This window comes from Mauremys reevesii, linkage group 9 (assembly GCF_016161935.1).
Source record: "Mauremys reevesii isolate NIE-2019 linkage group 9, ASM1616193v1, whole genome shotgun sequence".
In the NCBI taxonomy this organism is placed as follows: Eukaryota; Metazoa; Chordata; order Testudines; family Geoemydidae; genus Mauremys; species Mauremys reevesii.
Genome location: NC_052631.1, coordinates 75,234,015 through 75,254,808, shown reverse-complemented (window position 1 = coordinate 75,254,808; position 20,794 = coordinate 75,234,015). Strand labels below are relative to the sequence as shown.

At 42.0% G+C, this 20,794-nt stretch overlaps 1 protein-coding gene across 1 annotated transcript in view; it reads left to right on the top strand.

Moving 5' to 3' along the window:
- APOOL (apolipoprotein O like) overlaps positions 1-20,794 on the top strand; it is a 47,158-nt gene that overhangs the window by 12,262 nt on the left and 14,102 nt on the right. Inside the window, exons 2-3 of the mRNA XM_039488360.1 lie at positions 10,409-10,513; positions 12,177-12,296. Of these exons, the coding sequence (XP_039344294.1) occupies positions 10,409-10,513; positions 12,177-12,296 (225 nt within the window). The remainder of the gene's footprint in view (positions 1-10,408; positions 10,514-12,176; positions 12,297-20,794) is intronic.

Sequence of the window (20,794 nt, the reverse complement as noted above, 5' to 3'; positions counted from 1 at the left end):
CAATATGCCAATATTTTTATGGCCGACCTGGAACAACGCTAGTCCCGCGGCTTTGGTGGAGTATCCGCAGGCATGCCTGCTTGGGCGACCGGCAGAGCGCCCCCCGCGGCATGCCGCCGTGCTTGGGCCGGCAAAATGGCTAGAGCTGCCTCTGCGTGACCCCCCATGTAATAACCTCGCAACCCCCTAAGGGGTCCTGACCCCCAGTTTGAGAACTCCCGTTCTAGAGTGTGTGAAATATGATGAAAGAGAAAACCATGATAGCAGAAGTCCCTGTTCTGACCCTGGGTACGTCTACGCTACGGGATTATTCCGAATTTACAGAAACCGGTTTAGTAAAACAGATTGTATAAAGTCGATTGCATGCGGCCACACAACGCACAGTAATTCGGCGGTGTGCGTCCATGGTCCGAGGCTAGCATCGATTTCCGGAGCGTTGCACTGTAGGTTGGTATCCGGAAGCTATCCCATAGTTCCTGCAGTCTCCCCCGCCCCTTGGAATTCTGGGTTGAGATCCCAGTGTCTGATGGGGCGAAATCATTGTCGCGGGTGGTTCTGGGTACAGCCTCACCCCTCCCTCCCTGAAAGCAGCAGACAACCGTTTCGCGCCTTTTTTCCTTTGTGAACTGTGCAGACGCCATAACACAGCAAGCATGGACCCTGCTCAGCTCAATACCGCAATTCTGGATGTTTTAAACACCTCGCGCACTCTCGTGCAGTATATGTTGAACCAGGACCTGCAAAGCCAGGCGAGGAGGAGGCGGCTACGACAGCGCGGCAATGACAGTGATGAGGACGTGGACACAGAATTCTCTCAAACCGCGGGCCCCTGCGCTTTGGAGATCCTGATGGTAATGGGGCAGGTTCTAGCCATTGAACGACGATTTTGGGCCCGGGAAACAAGCACAGACTGGTGGGACCGCATTGTGTTGCAGGTGTGGGACGATTCGCAGTGGCTGCGAAACTTTTGCATGCGTAAGGGCACTTTCATGGAACTTTGTGACTTGCTTTCTCCTGCCCTGAAACGCCATAATACCAAGATGAGAGCAGCCCTCACAGTAGAGAAGCGAGTGGCGATAGCCCTGTGGAAGCTTGCAACGCCAGACAGCTACCGGTCAGTCGGGAATCAATTTGGAGTTGGAAAATCTACTGTGGAGGCTGTTGTGATGCAAGTAGCCAAAGCAATCAGTAAGCTGCTGCTACGAAAGGTTGTGACTCTGGGAAACGTGCAGGCCATAGTGGATGGCTTTGCTGCAATGGGATTCCCTAACTGTGGTGGGGCGATAGATGGAACCCATATCCCTATCTTGGCACCGGAGCACCAGGGCACCCAGTACGTAAACCGGAAGGGGTACTTTTTCATGGTGCTGCAAGCACTGGTGGATCACAAGGGACGTTTCACCAACATCCACGTGGGATGGCCAGGGAGGGTTCATGACGCTCGCATCTTCAGAAGCACTGCTCTGTTTAAACGGCTGCAGCAAGGGAATTACTTCCCAGACCAGAAAATAACAGTTGGGGATGTTGAAATGCCTGTCGTTATCCTGGGGGACCCAGCCTACCCCTTGATGCCATGGCTCATGAAGCCATACACAGGCAGCCTGGACAGTGGTCAGGAGCTGTTCAACTACAGGCTGAGCAAGTGCAGAATGGTGGTAGAATGTGCCTTTGGCCGTTTAAAGGCGCGCTGGCGCACATTACTGACTTGCTCAGACCTCAGCCAAACCAATGTCCCCTTTGTTATTGCTGCTTGCTGTGTTCTCCACAATCTCTGCGAGAGTAAGGGGGAGACCTTTATGGCGGGGTGGGAGGCTGAGGCAAATCAACTGGCCGCTGATTACGTGCAGCCAGACACCAGGGAGATTAGAAGAGCACACCAGGAAGCGGTGCGCATCAGAGAAGCTTTGAAAACGAGCTTCATCACTAGCCAGGGTACGGTGTGACTGCTGTGTTTGTTGACGAACACCCACCCCCCTTGATTGACTCATTCCCTGTAAGCAACTCACCCTCCCCCTTCGATTACAGCTTACTTATGGAAATAAAGTCACTATATTTTAAAAATCGTGTATTCTTTATTAATTCATTATTAAAAGAGGGAGAGAACTGAGCAGGTAGCCAGGGTGTGGTTTGGGAGGAGGATAGGAGGGATGGAGAAGCCCACTAAAAAAATTTCACAGTAATGACAGCCTTCTGGTTGAGCTGCCCACGGGGATGGAGTGGCCGGGTGCTCGGAGCCTCCCCCCACACGTTCTTACACGTCTGGGTGAGGAGGATGTGGAACATGGTGAGGGTTGAGGGTGGTTATACAGGGGCTGCAGCAGCAGCACTCTGTGATCCTGCTGCCATTCCTGAAGCTCCACCAGACGCCGGAGCATGTCAGTTTGATCACACAGCAGCCCCAGAGTTGCATCCCGCCACCGCTGATCTTCCGGCCGCCACCTCTGATCTTCCTGCTGATCTTCCTGCCGCCACCTCTCATCTCGGGTGTCCCTCCTGTCCTCACGTTCACTGGCATCTTTTCTGTAATTTGATACCACCTCCTTCTACTCATTCAGATGAGCTCTTTCCTTGCGGGTAACTTCCATAATATCCGAGAACATTTCATCTCGCGTCTTCTTTTTCCTCCGCTTTATCTGGGCTAGCCTTTGGGATGGAGTAGGGAGGCTTGAAAAATTTGCAGCTGCACGAGGGAGGGAAAAAAGGGAGAGAGGTATTTAAAAAGATACATTTTACAGAACAATGGTTATACTCTTTCACAGTCAATAGCACTATTCACCTTACATAGCACATGTGATTTCACTACAAGGTCGCATTTTTCATCTTAATGCTGAGTGCCTGCAGCTCTGGGGTTACAGATCTCATAGACACAGGTCCGGGCATCAGAATTCAGCTTGCATGCGGCCATGGTAAGCCACTGTCTTTCGGCTTCTTCAGTGCTTTACCCCTCCCCCCACCGCATGGCTGGTACCATGAAAGCTCAATGCTAATCACCCTCATTCACCGCCCTCCCCCCCCCCCCCCACTGCGTTGCTGTTAGCTGGGAAGATCTCTGCTGACCAAACGCGAAAAAGATCATCGGTATTTCATTCCTCCCGTCCCCCCGCTTGGCTACGTGCAGGAAAGGTTTTTTTTTTAAGCTGCATTCCACGAACCCAGTAGGAAAATGGCCATCTCTGTGTCCCCTTAATTAAATTCCTGATTTTCAACCAGGTTACCCTGAACAATATCACTTTGCTGAGGATAACACAGCGAGATAAAGAACGGATGTTTCTTGAATGCCAGCAATCACCGGGACCATACGCAGCTATGCTTTGCCATGCAATGATACCTGCTTACTTGCTACATGCATGGCGTGGTAAAATGTCCAACCACGGTGGACGGAACAAGGCTGCCTTGCCCAGAAACCTTCTGCAAAGGCTTGTGGAGTACCTCCAGGAGCGCTTCATGGAGATGTCCCTGGAGGATTTCCGCTCAATCCCCAGACATGTTAACAAACTTAAGTAACTTTACTGGCTGTGAATGCATCCCAAGTCCTCAGGGCAAATCAATCATTAAAAAAATGCTTGCTTAAAAAACAATGTTTGATTTTTGTAAAGGTACACTCACCAGAGGTCCCTTCCATGGCTTCATTGTCTGGGATAGTTGCTTGAGAGGGCTGGGAGGCTAATTCCGTCTGGGTCAGAAAAAGCTCCTGGCTGTTGGGGCTAACGGAGTGCTGTGTGCTCTCTGCAAGGTCGTCTTCGTCAGCTTCCTCATCGTATTCTTCCCCGTCCGCATAATCCTCAGCCATGGCGATTACAAACCCCACGTCGGAATCCAAGGACAGGGGTGGGGTACTTGTGGTGCAGCCCCCTAAAATTGCATGCAGCTCAGCGTAGAAGTGGCATGTTTTTGGCCCTGCACCGGACTTTCCATTTCCTTCTTTGGTTTTCTGGTAGGCTTGTCTGAGCTCCTTAACTTTCACTCTGCACTGCACTGAGTCCCTGCTATGGCCTTTATCCATCATAGACTTTGCAATTCTTTCAAATACTTTTTCATTTCGTCTTTTGGAACGCAGTTCTGTTAGCACTGAATCCTCTCCCCATATAGCGATCAGATCCAGTACCTCCCATGCAGTCCATGCTGGAGCTCTTTTTCGATTCTCAGGAGACTGCATTGTTACCTGTGCAGATGAGCTGTGCATGGTCACCTGTGCTGATGAGCTCTCCATGCAGGGGAAGCAGGAAATGAATTTCAAAAGTTCGCGGGGCCAGCGCATCAGAGTTCAGAATGCTGTCCAGAGCAGTCACAGTGGTGCACTGTGGGATACCGCCCGGAGGCCAATACCGTCAATTTGCGGCCACACTAACCCTATTCCGATATGTTAATCCCGATATTAGCGCTATTCCTCTCGTTAGGGAGGAGTACAGAAATCGATTTAACGAGCCCTTTATATCGATATAAAGGGCCTCTTAGTGTGGACGGGTGTGGCGTTAAATCGGTTTAATGCTCCTAAAACTGGTTTAAACGCGTAGTGTAGACCAGGCCCCTGAATAAATGAAGATGATATACCAAAAGATTCAGTTTAAGAAAACATCTAGAATGTAAGAAACTTATCACAACATGTTGGGGATGTGAAATTGCACTGGAAAATTTATGGGAATAGGGTGTTCTTTTTGTGGTCTCCTCACACACATCCCTGCCAATCTACTTACATCCTGATCAGGGGCGGCTCCAGGCACCAGCACGTCAAGCGTGTGCCTGGGGCAGCAAGTCATGGGGGGGCGCTCTGCCGGTCACCGCAAGGGCGGTAGGCAGGTTGCCTTTGGCGGCATGCCTGCAGAGGGTCCGCTGGTCCCGCAGCTTCGGCGGACCTCCCGCAGGCATGCCGTCGAATTCGCGGGACCGGGGACCTCCCTCAGGCAAGCTGCCGAAGGCAGCCTGCCTGCCGTGCTTGGGGCGGCAAAATACCTAGAGCCGCCCCTGGCCAAGAGGAAACCCATCTCTTCTAATTTCGGTTGTTCTGCTTGCTCATGTTAATTCTGTGCACTTCACAGCCCTTCTTATTGAGTAAGGTTTCATACCGCTAACTTAAGAAGTATACTGTCCCTACATTTTACAGATGTAGTAAAATGCATTTTTGTAGGTCAAGTGATAGTCCTTTGTTTTTAGAGCTAGAGGATCAAGATTTCAACCCCAGCTCTGTTTACTTCATCACACCACAATAACGTTAACCAAAATAAATACTATTCTTTTTTCAATAATCTCAGTATACACACATGACACAAACTTTTGAAAAAGAACAATAGCAATTATGTATGCACACAGTAGTGTCACATTGATCAGCATTAAATGCAAGTTAACATGTAATTATGCTAAGTTGATTTTATATACTTTCCTCATTAAACTACATAAATAATCTTAATAGAAGAAACAAAATTTGTAAACATTTTCAATAGATTTTGTTAATGAAAATATTAACTAATATTTTCCATTTAACAGAATCACTTAGAAGGAAATATTTAGAGGTAAAGTTGTTGTTATGATTATATATTTCTTTATACTTAAGAATAATGTGTTCTCCTTGAAGTGATGACCTCCATATATATTCCACTGTGTGGTATACATGCTTCTGAGACTGGAGAATTCTTGCAAGTAGTGTCCTGCTCCCTTGCTCTCCTTGTGTTCTGTGCTAAGGGAAAAGGGGCTCTTTGGACCAGCGCTTCTCCGGTTCCTTCTTACCAGTACATGCCCTGAGTCTCCAGTGTCTGGAGCTAGCTATTTCAAAGATGTATATGTAGTTAGCATTGTTACTAGTTTTACAGATTTAAGTAGCAGTTAAAACCCCAACCCCAGGGAATTCTCTGATCCCCGGCATGGGACTTAGATTATGCCTGGGCTTCAGGAACCACATCTGCTGCTGCTGCTCCTTCTCAGTCAGCAATGACCACCAGGGCTGCCTGTACTTCCTCAGAAAAGCTCATATCTATGTTAAATTCAGTGTCCACCTCGCCTTCCCCAGCTGAACATGGCAGGCATAAAAAGTTCAACTTCAAAAGCACCTATGGAACACCACGAGGCCTCACTCAGATCCAGGTTGCAGCGATCCCCCCTGTACATTGGCCTGAGCCCTAGAGGATTACTCCTCCCAGCTTGATTTTTGACTCAGAAATGTAATTTGTCTGGGCTTTCTCATAAGAGTAAGGGACGCTCAGAAGCAGAAGAGCAGATCTTCTGCTAAGAGAAGAAATCCCTCCCTGATCCTGTCCAGGTAAAGCAAGACTTCATGCCTAGAACACAAGGATTTAGGTCCTCCTAAGCCTTGTGACTGTTGATTAGAAGGTGCATAGGAGCAAGGCTTTTTCAGTACCATTCCTTGCATCGTCCTTGATGCTGACCATGGTACCAACTAAAACAAAGCATCATAGCTTAGGGACTGGGAATGGTTGGTACAGACAAAGACCATGGAGTCAGACACTTCTTTACTGGAGGTACCATCACAGCCCTATAAGGATTATTAAGGGTCCCTTTACACTGGCTCCAATGGTGTAAATCGATGTGATGCAGCTTTCAGAGGTTCCAGTATCTTGCAGAACTCCAGAAGATATCTTCCTCCTTCCATACCTGCAATCTCCCTTGTTTTTGGGACCAATCCTAACACGGAGATTCTGTCGGTAGAGGACATGGACTTAGGGAGAGAAGCCCATCTCTCATCCCATCCCTGGTACCAGTGTTGATTCCATCTCCACTGGATTCAGAGAGATGCTGTGGTGGACACCTAGCACGGTTTTCCACAATGACTGTGGACAGGTGGCTGCTGGATATCATCCATTCCAGCTATATCATCGAGTTTCCTTCCCCAGCACCTCCAAAACCCCCTTTCTTGTCCCTCTTCAGGGACCACTCTCATGAGGAGATCCTCCTTCAGGAGGGAGACTCCTTTCTCCAGTCCCTGCAATGGCGTGAGTACATCTACAGCGTGAAGGAAAAAGGATTTTATTCCAAACATTTTCTAGTCCCCAAAATGACAGGATGGTAGAGATCCATCGTTGATATGCGGTGATTTAGTTGGTGTTGGTCCTGTTTGAGGAGGGGATTGGACTAGATGACCTCCTGCTGTAAGAGTCTACCCTGACTAGGTTTTATAGGAGTGACCATAGACTCAGTCAGAACAAGGTGGTATCTCCTTATGTATAGATTCCAAGCCATGGGAAACTTGATAGATCAGGTTATATACAACCTTCGGACATGGGTCTGGATCTGATGTTGGGTCACATGGTGTCATGTACTTATGTAATGCCATTTCCCACACTCCACCTCTGCTGCCTGCAGGCTTGGCTTTGAACAATAAACATAATGAGTAAATCCAGCATGAACACTATAGTGACACTTCCCATCAAGATAAAGGCTTCTCTGACTTGATGGAAAGCTCCTGCACAAGTTCTGTTCCTGTGCTCCATGCCTGATAGGACAGTAATCATGGACTCTTCCTTGTTAGGTTGGGGCACTCATGTGGACAGTCACACAGTACAGGGTGATTGGATGCCCTGAAAAACCAGAATGCATATAAATATCCTGGAATTCAGAGCAGCCCAAGAAAGATTCAGGGCAGTCTTACCATTAATCCAGTCTCTCTGCATTCTCATAATGTCAGATAATATGACAACCATATCTGATGTAAACAAACACAGAGGAGCAAGATCCATTTCTCTGCATATAGAAGTGGTCAGTTTATGGAACTGGTGCATCAACAACCACATTGCCCTATGAGCAGTGTGCCTCCCAGGAACCTAGAATTTGCTGGTGGACAGCCTCAGCAGGCAGTTTGTCACTGACTATGGGTGGAAGTTACACAGCTTAGTGGTGAGGAACATCTTCACTCAGTGGAGAATATACCTGGAACCTGTTTGCCAGTAAGTGCCATACATACTGTTCCAGGGGTGCTCAGGATCAGTACTCCAGAAGCTATATTCTCCTACTCCCTTGAACAGACTGCTTAAACTATGTCTTTTCTGTTATCCGTCTTCTTCATGGATTACTGCAGAATATTCGACAGGACAGAGAACAAGTCATTCTCATTGTGCCCAAATGGCCCAAGTCTTCTGTGTATGTCAGCCCAACTCAGAAACTCTTCATATCAAGGTATGGTATTTGAATGGGTGTGGGATCTAGAACATTCTTCTTCCAAAACAGTGCAAGACTGGAAAGGACTGCACCCAAAGAATGTTATCTAAGAAAGTGGAAGCATTTGTCTGGAGCTCAGTATATCTCCTGAGACAATGGGTATTCCTGATATTTTTGCATTACCCCCTTACCCTCAAGATGACAGGTCTTGTTCTACATAGGTTCACCTGACAGTAATCAGTGCACATCACCCTCCAACATTTAGCAACTCCATGTTCTTATGAGGCTTAATTAGAACTTCCTCACTGGTAATAAGACCACCTCCTCAATGGGACCTTAATTTAGTACTTTTAACTGTTACTCAGCCATGTTTCAAATCCGTGGCTACCTGTTTGATGACTCACCGACCTGTCAATGGAGTAGCTTTCCTCATTGCTATCACCTCAGCAAGACAAGTAGGTGAACTAGAGATCCTGATGGCAGACCCTCCTTACACAATATTTCATAAAGACAAAGTCTCACTATGATTACGTGCGCAATTCACTCCTAAAGAAATTTTGGAATTTCACATACCTGGACTAACCACTTACCTGTGTTCTTCCTGAAGTCCCATGCCTTACAGAAAAGACTTCATTCTCTGGATGTGAGATAAACTTTGGCATTGTACCTGCAGAGAATGAAACCAATCAGAACGTCACCTAGGCTGTTTGTTGCCCTAGCAGAATGAGCCCAAAAGCAAACTATTTCCGCACAAGTGGATCTCTGTCTGTACTCTACTTTATCAGCTGGCACACTTTCCTCCCTCACATGGGACACATGCTCACTCTACAAGAGCACAGGCAGCCTCTGTGGTATCACTTCATATCATCTCTGATTTGCAATAAGTGGAGGTACTGGAGAGGTGTCTGACCATACCGCACCTTATACCCTCAGCACAGAGCACAAGGTGAGCAAGAATGTAGACACGAACCAGCAGACACTACTTTGAAACATTCTCTGGTCTCAGGCACATGGAGTGCATGCGTACCCACCGTAGAATTCAGATAGGGACCACAAGTCTTGAAGAACTCCAGTTACAAAGGGTATCTTCCCTTTTTTTGTTTTTTTGGGTTATCAAATATCTGATGTTCTAAACTATTCATTTCCATATACTTTGCTTTTAGTTCTTCAGTTTTGTGAATGAGGTGATAAATAACCTCTTTTTTTTTTTTACTGTTTTAAAACAATTATAAACTGAAAAATGTAAATTAAATGTCTTTTTTTTTCTGTTCTAAAATGCTTTATCGAAATTGTCCATAAGTTATAAAGAAATTGAAATCCAAAGCCTTTTCCTGTTCCTTATACTATGGTCAATGTAGTGTTGCTTGTATTAGGTAGGTTTCTACTTGCAGAGCTACACCCATATTTGAGTGGATCAAAGCAAGTTCAATATAACGCGGTTTAACCTATAATGCGGTAAGATTTTTTTGGCTCCTGAGGACAGCGTTATATCGAGGTAGAGGTGTGTATGTCAGAATCTGAAATAGAACTCAAAGATAAAACGTACCTTCTCCATAAAACTCTTCTTAGTATTTACTTGTGTATGTATTATAACACAGTTTTTACTAGTAAAATACAATATTTGAGAAGCAGAATTTATTAATATATATGATATGAGCTAGCTTTAAATAGAAAGCCATTGTGGTGAAGGAAATACATTCTCTTTAGCACCAGCTCTTTCTTCTTTGTTTAAGCAGTGTATAGCAAAATGAGGCTGAACCATGAGTGGGTCTCCTAGACGCTATTGCAATACATATTCTTTCTGATGTATTATTATTTATTTTGTTTAACAAAACCATTCTATCAATATTACTTTAAATAAAATGAGTGTAGTCAGAAGTACCCAAACATAGCATTATGGTACTGGCAGTAATAATATCTGTGGGAAACAATATTAATTGCTGCTTTCTGAAACTGAACTAGCTGGTGTAATAATGCAATCTTGGACTGCATCTCAGAGGTAATTCTGATTAAATAAAAAATTACTAAAAAACTAGTAGTAGGGCCATACCAATACAATGGACTGCACTTTTCAGGCTCTGGATCTCTTTCGAAGTGAATGCTCTTGTATTTTTGTTGTATCTAAAAGGGTTCTGATGTTTTTGTGTGATAGAAGTGGATTTTAAAAGGTACTTTCTTAACCTGATTTTAATTTAAAATCATTTGACATTCACATCAGTGTTACTGAAATGACCTGGATTTTAGTGAAGAGGAGAAAAGAATTTCCTATTTAAAGGTTCTTTTTTTATCTCTGTCTCTCTCCCAGAGGGCAACGCTAGCAGCTATCCCGGCAGGTCTGGCATTTGTGTCTATTAATATATATGCTGCAACAGAAGAAGAGTCAAAACCCCAGTCAGTGAAGCCAAATCAGGTAAGATTCTTGCTATTGTCTCATGCATTTTTTTGACAATAAGTGAAAGTATACAAACACCAATGAATCTTTTCTGTAAACTATATCCTACAGAAAACAGAATAATATTTAGAAGATGTTTCAGAATGCTATAGCACTGCTTCATATACTATTACAAATGATCAAAATATAGACAAAATTACAGAAAAAATAGTTTTAAAGTTTAATAATATAATAGATTTTACAGATGTAGGCCAAGCAGGCGGGAATGCAGTTGTCACAGATCCTAGCAAGTGACCCCTCCTGGCCACTCACTAGGATTGCTGTGAGGGGAATCCAAGCCTCTGTGTCCTTGGGTCCCCAAGTTGCATTAAGGCCCTGGAGTCTGAACAGAGTCCAGCCATTGCCCCAATCCTGGGAACTTTAGTTGTACTGTCAGGACACAGACCTTTTATGTGGCATCCCTTTCAGAGAACTGGAAAGCATTGTCCAGCTGCCTGGCCCCTTGGACCAAAGCAGCTCTTCCAAACTCCCTTATACTTAAACACGTCCTCTCCCAAAACTCCACCCAAAATGTGTGAACCTTTTGGTTTATGGTTAATTCTCAGGGGGATGTAGCAGTTGTGAAGCAGTTAATTTGCACGCACACTTTGCACAGAGTCTAACACATTTGTTCTTTGTTTTAATCATATAAAACAGAAGATAACAGCTCATACAGAACAATAAACATCTTAAACTGCAGTGTCCTTCACTTTTTAGGTTGTTGGGGATCATAGATGTTCAGAAAAGCAGGCAGGCAGGGTGTCTCCTGCTTCATAGAGGCTCTCTCCTTCTTGTGAGCTCCCTTACTCAGCTTCTGTGACCTTGCCGTTTTCTGCCTCCCTGCTTCCTCTTCTCATTTGGCTCGCTATTTAACCTCCCCTGCCCCACTGCCTTTGTTTTGTTCTTTGGGTAACTTTCCATTGCTCCTATCTTCCCTTCCTCCCTCCCCTCTTCCCCCCCCTTTCAGAGGAGTCCACTAAACTTGATTTCCAAGGGTAAGCTGTGCTTCTCTATAACCTTTTGATGTGGTTGAAATACTGTCATTAACCTCAAGTAGGGACAATGGAACATATCTTGTGTGTACAAGCTACAGGACCTGTCAGCATTGGTGGAACTACATGCATATAGGCCCCCATTTTTTCATAAGACAACTTCACAATATCAACCAGAAGTCATAAGTTGCACAGCTGTAGCCTCAATTCATCACAACAGTATTTACAGAGACTTTCATGTTACTATTGCTCTAAAGTTCAATTTTAAGTAATATCACACATTTAGATATTTGTATTCATGTTAAAAAGATTGGTTTTCCAATTCTTGCCATCAGTTTATTTTCTAAAGTACAAGGTGTGTGTGTGTGAGAGAGAGAGAGTGAGACTATATCATACTCAGTAATAATGCTACTAATTAACACTTATATAATGCTTCTCATCTCCAATAACTTTATAAGAATTAATCTGCACCACAGTTTTGTAAAGAAGGTTTATAGATACAACATGATATGAAGGCTTTGTTGTCTTATGGGAAGAAAGAAAATTTGCTATTTTCTTTAAAGTTGTTTCTAAAATTTAGTATTTACATGTAATGACTTTTTTATATGTTTCTGAAACTAGCTCGCTAGAATAGATTCTTTTCCTTTCAGCTTCCCATTTATTGTGTGCCGCCTCTGAAATCAAGATATGTTGAAGAAGACCCTGGTCATTTGCAGGCAGGATTTTCTACATTAAGAAAGACAACTAGTCATTATGTTGAGTGGTGCAAGGTAAGAAATATAGTTTGATTAATGCTTGAGGACAAAGTGTTCAGGAATTGCTGATTTAGCACTTGAGTACAACATTAAAGAACCGCATATTCCATCCAATTTGTTGGGCTCTTAATTAAATCCAAATTGCCATGGTATGTAGGGGACAAGTATGAATGATATTCTTGGCCTGAGCTTAGCAGGGAGCCAAGAAAGGTGTGTGGAGAGTGAGATGACCTCTTCAGTCTCCCTGCAGTCCAAACCAAACAGCAGTGATCCCGAACAGGTCCCTTTCCGTCTACCCCTGAATTTCACAATTTTGACAGCATCTAATGGCAGCATACAAAATCACTATTTGGTTAAAACAAGCGTGGAATATGTTAATATATTGGTTTTTTTCCAATGCTATTACATTTTATTTTTGTCACTTTATTTTTAAAAGTCATTTAAATTAACGAATTCTGTCCAATGTCCACCCTCACTGAATAGGGATATTCACTGAGGCACAAGTCTTTGCTGGAATGGAGCCCAATTTTGAATTGACATTGTAATTTTACTTTTCCCCAACTGCATTGGTTGAAATGGATTGATGGAAAATTTGAATGCCTGGGAATATGCAAGTTGTAGGACTTCCCATGGTTTGCTTGATTAAATCATTCAAATAGAAATATTTTACACAATGAACCCAGTTAGTAATACTAACTCCTCAGACCACCTGGACAGTTCCATATTTTTAAAACCTCACGTCTCAAACTACAAATGTCAATTTTAAGAAATTTAGAGTAATAAGAGTTACTTCAGCATTGCAGATTGTTTTAGCTCAATAAAGTAAAAGGAATAAAATCATTTCTCTTGTTTTTTTCATTAGAATAAAGCCTGTTTTCCAGTTTAAGAAGCTAATAATTCAGATTTTTAATTGGATCCAAAGAACTGTATTTAATACCATAGTTCTTTCAGCTGCCATTGTTAGTACAGTTAGGCTGTGTGATTTCTTATGATGTCTATCTTGGAGCTCTTGACATTTAAAATTATTTTTCATCCATTAACCTTATGACCTCACTATTTAAAGAATCTGTGTTATTACCATATCTTTGCTATGGTCTTCATCAAACTAAGATATATATTTTCACATGCATGCACTTTATGTAAAAGATTACCTTGGCTTTCATTTTCGTGCACACTCCATCCCCATGCTAAGTAAAAGTGCAATATTAGCTAACAAGGAGAAAAAGATTTAAGAAGGGAAGGAAATTCAGTGATGCAGAGATTGTCTGTCTGTCTGGATGAGCTGAATAATCAGTGGGGTAGGTATGAGGTCCTGAAGAAAGAGTACAGTAAGTCCATGGGACACACTAGAGGGGTTACTCAGAGTGCACTCTGGTCCTGTAGCAGCTAGACTGAAATCTCCAATTGATCTTGGATAAAGATATTGAACAACTGTCAGAACTCTATTATCTTTTCAATAACACTGACCAGAGTTGGATCTAAACTAGTGACCCAGGCCAGGTGTACATTTAAGGTTTTGCTGCTATAGAAATGTTGCTTGTGGGGTTTTTTTGTATGTTTGTTTGTTTGTTTTTTTATGACACTTCTGTACTGGGAAAAACTCTACTGTAGATGCAATTATTCTGTCAAAAATGTGCATTTGCTGGCATAGTTTATTTTGCTTGGGGAATCAGCATAAGCTATACCATCAGAAGCACTCTTTTGCTGGTATAAGCTGCATCTCTATTAGGAGGTTTGCCAGCATAAAAATGTAATAAAAACAATCACATCCCTAAGCGATGTTACTATACTGGCAATAATTCCTAGTGTTCACCAGGTCTAACTCACAGTGAATCCATGTAATCCTCCATAATTTGTAGTTTTCCCATAGATATAGCTACAGGGTGTTTTGCTGAGCACAGCACTCCTTGCCTTCAAGTTGTGTACAATGTATGCCAAAAGGTAAAAAGCTGATAAAGCTTTAAATTGGTTCCCTTGTGCCATTCGATGTGGGAGCGTGTACTGTGACAGGGTCCCTGGGGTGAAACCTGTATTTTGGGACTGCTTAACCCTGTGTCCCACCAACCTGGGTTGCTTCTCGCACTGTGATGCTGATGTCAAGTTACAAGTCTCTGACTGGAACTGCGCTTACACAGACATCCACAGGCAGGGACACACCCAACTGTGTTACATGAATGATCTCCCAGTCACTCATGAACCATCAACAGAGAGGCTCCAGCCAATTTCCTCCAACTCCCCAGTCTTGCACCCCAGAATTGTACTGTCTTGCACTGGTCAGAAGCATGACCAGTTTCAGTTTATTACTTAGTTTGCCACTTCTTCATAGGAAACTGGACATGCACCAGCCTTTGTAATTTGAGCTGAAATTTCCCAGGCACTTTAGACAAACTCACTGGTAAGATAAAACATTAAAAGAAGTTTATTAAATACGGAAGGGTAGATTTTGAGTGATAATAAGTGGTAGGCATAAAGGTCAGAGATAGTTACCTTAAGACCAAACTCATAATCTAAGTTCATAATCTTTGTCCTCCAGACGTTCTTCCTGGTGTTGAGGGGGGAGAGGCCAAATGATGATGTCACTGTCTCTCTTTTACACTTCTAGCTTGCTGAAAAGATTCTTGCTGTGATGTGGGGGTCAGGCAATCCCTATTAGTCAAGCAATCTCTATTGTGTACATGCCTTCTCCAAGAAGCCTCTGGGATAGCGGATTATGTGCCGATGAGCCATTAACAACCATCTGGCTATTGATGGCTATTCCTTTGTAACTGAAAGGCTGGTTGTGGGGATTCCCAACCTCTTAACGTATTTCAGTAACACATGGAAATACTTCATAACTTCACATACAATGATAGTACGTACAATTAAACAGGTTATTATTGTTCAACATCTCAAGACTTACAAAATGATACCATACAAGGCATACTTTGTTCAAAACATAGAATAATAATATCAGAGTGGTGAATATGGGGGTTCCAGGGTGCTACTTTGAGGTACAGAGTGTCACAGTATCCCTTAACCAAATTAACGGTGGGTGTTAACTTTGGCAATCTTATATGATCTCATGTGATCTTCTAGCGTAAATATACATTAAATGTCAGTATATTGCTTTTTTTATAAAATATGTTCCATTTTCTCATCACCACAGAGTTGTTTTCATGAGGATTTTAAACTAATATTTATAAAGTAGTGCAAGATTATTTTATTTAAAGTATATACATTTTGTTTGCACTTATAGCACAACATGAACTACCTCTGATATGCTTTAAGTATGATATTTTAGTAAAATTCTATTTTAAGACAAAGATTCCACAATAAGTAAATCACCCAAAACAATCTTTGATACTAAATAATCAGGTTATAGGAAGGGAAGTAAGCAACCTGAAGAAACTGTACAAAGTAGATTTTTCTTACATTTCATAGTGTTGCTACTTTTAAGCCCCAGTTGTGCAAACACGTACACACTATTGAGTGTGGTTATTCTTGTACATAGGGATAATTCATAGATTCCAAGGCCAGATTGGACCATTCTGATTATCTAGTCTGACCTCCTGTATAATACATGCCTAGAATGGCCTCAAAAATATTGCTAGGGCATATCTTTTGGAAAAAATCGAATCTTGATTTAAAATTTTGTCAGTCATGGATAGTCTGCCAAAGCTCTTGGTAAATTGTTCCAGTGGTTAATTACTCTCACTGTTAAAAATGTACATATTATTTCCAGTATGAATTTGTTGATTTTCAGCTTCCAGCCACTGGAACATGTTATACCTTGCTCGGTTAGATTGAAGAGACCATTATTAAATATTAGTTCTCAATGTAGATATTTATAGACTGTAATCCAGTCACCTGTTAACCTTTTCTTTGTTAAGCTAAATAGAATGAGCTCCTTGAGCCTGTCACTATAAAGCTGGTTTTCTAATCCTTTAGTCGTTCTCATGGCTCTTCTCTCAACCCTCTTCCCTTCTGTAATCGTGGGTGCCAGACCTGGACATAGTATTCCAGCAGCAATTGCCAGAAGCAAATAAAGAGGTAAAATAACCTCTCTACTCCTACTTGAGATTCCCCTGTGTATACATCCCAGGATTGCATTAGCTTTTTTGACCACAGCATTGCACTGGGAGCTCATGTTGAGCTGATTTTCCACCATAACCCCCAGATGTCGTTTAGAGTCCTTGCTTACCAGGATAGAGTCCCCCATCAAGTAAATATGGCCTACATTCTTTGTTTAGAGGTATACATTTACATTTCACCATATTAAAACACAGTTTACCAAGTGCACCCAGTTTACCAAGTGATCCAGATTGCTCTGAATCAATGAGCTGTTCTCTTCATTATTTACCACTCACCTAATTTTTGTTATCAGATTTTATTAGTGATGATTTTGTTTTCTTCCAGGTCCTTGTTAAAAATGTTTAATAATAAAGGGCCAAAAGCCACTCCCTGCAGGATCCACACTAGAAACAATCCTACTTGATGATGATTCCCCATTTACAGTTACATTTTGAGACCTATCATTTAGCCTGTTTTTAATCCATTTAATGTGTGCCATGTTAATTTTACATCGTTCTAGTTTTTTAATCAAGATGTCGCATGGTACCAAGTCAAACCTCTTAAAGAAGTGTATTATGTCAGCACTATTACCTTTTATCTACCAAACTTGTAATCTCAGTTAAAAAAATATATTAAGTAAGTTTGGCAGGTTCTAGTTTCTTTAAACCCATAATGATTTACATTAATTATATTACTCTCTTTTAATTCTTCATTAATCGCGTCCCATATCAACCGCTCCATTATCTTGCCAAAGATCAATGTTAAACTGACTGGCCTGTAATTACCTGGATCATCCCATTTACCCTATTTAAAAATGGGTACAACACTGGCTTTCTTCCGGTTTTCTGGAACACCCGTGGTGCTGCAAGACTTATTGAAAATTAACGTTAATGGTCCAGTGAGCTGCTCAACTAGCACTTTTAAAACTCTTGGATGCAAGTTATCCGGACCTGCTGATTTTAAAAAGTCTAACTTTAGTAGCTTCTGTTTAACATTCTCCAGATATGCTGGTGGAATGGAAAGTATGTTATCACTATATGATGAAACTGTGTCATCTGTGTTTCCCCAAATGCAGAACAAATTTGTACTGAACACTTCTACCTTTTCTGATTATTATTAGTAATGGACTGATGTCATTGTCAGATTATTTTTGTTCCTAATATATTTAAAAAACTCCTTATTGTCCCTAAGTCTGCTGGCAATAAACTTCTTGTGTCCCTTGATTTCCCTTATCAATTTTCTGCAATTCCTAACTTGTGATTTATATTCATTACTATCAACTCCCCCTTTCTTCCATTTGGTATTTATTATTTTTTTATTTAGATCCTTGGAGCAAAACTTTCAAAAGCATCTAAATGACTTGAGTTCCACGTTCAAAAAGCCTCTAAATCACATAGACACTTTGGAAAATGTAACCATAATCATTGTCATCAGTACTTACTCAAGGTCAAATCCTAATTCCATTTAAATCAATGGGAGATTTCACTGAAACAAGGATTTGGTCCTAAAGCATTCACAATTAAAGTATCATACTTTTTCTGTATATTAGCTTAAACAGTTTCTAAAGTGGTTTTTAGTATTTCAATGCTTGAATAGCAGTGACCCCTTGTGGTATAAATTCAAAAACTAATTGCAACAAAATTTCTCATAAAAGAAATAGAATTATACCTTATAATCTGAAGTTAATAGATGTTCTGAAGCATGTGCGGTATACTAATTCTCGTTATGCTTAGTAAGCCTCACTACGATGATTCAAATTATAGGCTATCAGACTATATCTGCCCATACTACTTCAAGAAAAATGTTAAATATGACTTTTGACCAACCTGAAATTTTTGTTGTGGAGTAGTACATGTGAATGGTTCTCTTGTTGAATGTCAATAGGATTAACTGGTAAATTACTTTCTGAGGCTAGGTTGCACATCTGACTGAATTATATCACTGAACGCAAATAATTCAATGCAAATCGCTATTGTACATCATGTAATCTTTATGTTTATAGAGGAGTTAAACATTAGATGTAACTGCACATAGAGAAGTTGGGCTTTTTCCCTACCAGCATAACTTTACTATATGGGAAAAAATCAGTTTGAATAATATTAAAAATAATATTACATTAAATATTTCAGATACAGTGAAAAATAAGTTTTTACATTTGGGTGCTCTAGGGAGCAAAAAATAGATTTTTTTTTTTAAATTACTGTACAATTTTTTTTTCAAGGAATGCCATGGTTGTGTTGAAATTTGGAAAAACTTTCAGTATGTACAAGAGCAATTGGAGGGGTTGGGGTTAAAAGGTACTATCTGTCATGGTTTCAGGGGAACTGCCTGTGTGTCCCCCTCTGTGGTTCATTCCATGAGTGCCCAGTCAAGTCTCCAGCTGTTACCTGTCTCTGGGCAGGGACCCTTGTCCCACTCCTTTGTGACTGTGGAGTTTTAAGCTGCACAGCTCCCTGCCTTCACTGCAATATCCCCAGCACGCCAGTCAGCCTAAAGGCCAGCACTTGTGTGTTGTTTTCTCTCTCAAGGCTATGAACAGGGTATTGCCAGCCGTCACAAGCTACCACACAGCTCCTTCTAAGCAAGCACATTTATTCTTAAGGTAAAAGCATAATAAAAACAATAAATAGATTTAAGCACACACTAAACATACCAATCGTCACCCATCAGCATTATGGGGCCCGCATAGGCCAAAGTCTTTCTAACTTTACTACAAGAATTACGGCCCATACAGGACAGTAGGTCCTGTCAATTTGCTGGATCAGAAAGAAAGTCCTGGGTCTGTTTAAACACTGCCTTTTTATTCCCAAACCTCTTTCTTTCTCTGTGGGTCTCTGGAAAACCCAGTTTTAACCAGTATGTGGAAGCCTCCCAATGGGTGGTACCTCTCTGGAGATGTTTATAAACTGAATGATTCACTTTTACCACCACTACCCCACACACTGTTCTTAGTTAAGAACATAACAGCCATACTGGGTCAGACCAAAGGTCTATCTAGCCTAATATCTTGTCTTCCAACAGCGGCCAATGCCCGGTGCCTCAGAGGGAATGAACAGAACAGATAATCACCAATTGATCCAGCCCTGTTACCCATTCCCAAATTCTGGCAAACAGAGGCTAGGGACACCATCCCTGCCCATCCTGGCTAATAGCCGTTGATGGACCTATCCTTCATGAATGTATCTAGTTATTTTTTAAACCCTGTTATAGTCTTGGACTTCACAACATCCTCTGGCATGGAGTTCCACAAGTTGACTTCCTTTTGTTTGTTTGTTTGTTTTAAACCTACTGCATATTCATTTTATTTGGTGGCCCCTAGTTCTTGTGTTATGAGAAGGAGTAAATAACACTTCCTTATTTACTTTCTCCACACCAGTCACGATTTTATAGACCTCTATCATATCCCCCTTAGTCATCTCTTTTCCAAGCTGAAAAGTCCCAGTCTCATTAATCTCTCCTCATACGGCAGCTGTTCCATACCCCTGATCATTTTTGTTACCCTTTTCTGAACCTTTTCCAAGTTCAATATCTTTTTTGAGATGGGGTGAACACAGCTGCATGCAGCATTCAACATGTGGGTGTATCATGGATTTATATAGAGGCAATATGATATTTTCTGTCTTATTATCTATCCCTTTCTTAAATGATTCCCAACATTCCATTTGCTTGTTTGACTGCCTCTGCACATGGAGTGGATGTTTTCAGAGAACTATCCACAATGACTCCAAGATCTCTTTCTTGAATGGTAACAGCTACTTTAGACCCCATCATTTTATATGTATAGTTGGGATTATGTTTTCCAATGTGCATTACTTTGCATTTATCAACATTGAATTTCATCTGCCACTTTGTTGCCCAATTACCCAGTTTTGAGAGATCCTTTTGTTGCTCTTCATGGTCTGCCTGAGACTTAACTATTGTGAGTAGTTTTGTATCATCTGCAAATTTTTCCACCTCACTGTTTACCCCTTTTTCCAGTTCATTTATGAATATGGCCAGTACAGACTCCTGGGGGACACCACTGTTTACCTCTCTCCATTTTGAAAACTGACCATTTATCCCTACCCTTTGTTTCCTAACTTTTAACCAGTTATCATAGAATATCAGGATTGGAAGGGACCTCAGGAGGTCATCTAGTCCAACCCCCGGCTCAAAACAGGACCAATCCCCAGACAGATTTTTGCCCCAGATCCCTAAATGGCCCCCTCAAGGATTGAGCTCACAACCCTGGATTTAGCATGCCAATGCTCAAACCACTGAGCTATCCCTCCTCAATCCATAAGCAACCCTCCCCTCTTATCCTATGACTGCTTACTTTGCTTAAGAGCCTTTGGTGAGGACCTTGTCAAAGGCTTTCTGAAAATCTAAATACACTATATCCTCCTTGTCCACATGCTTGGACATGCTCTGTTCCTGGCAGAGCTGTAGCAGCCCTTCCCCTCTGGAGCTATATACAGTCTCTG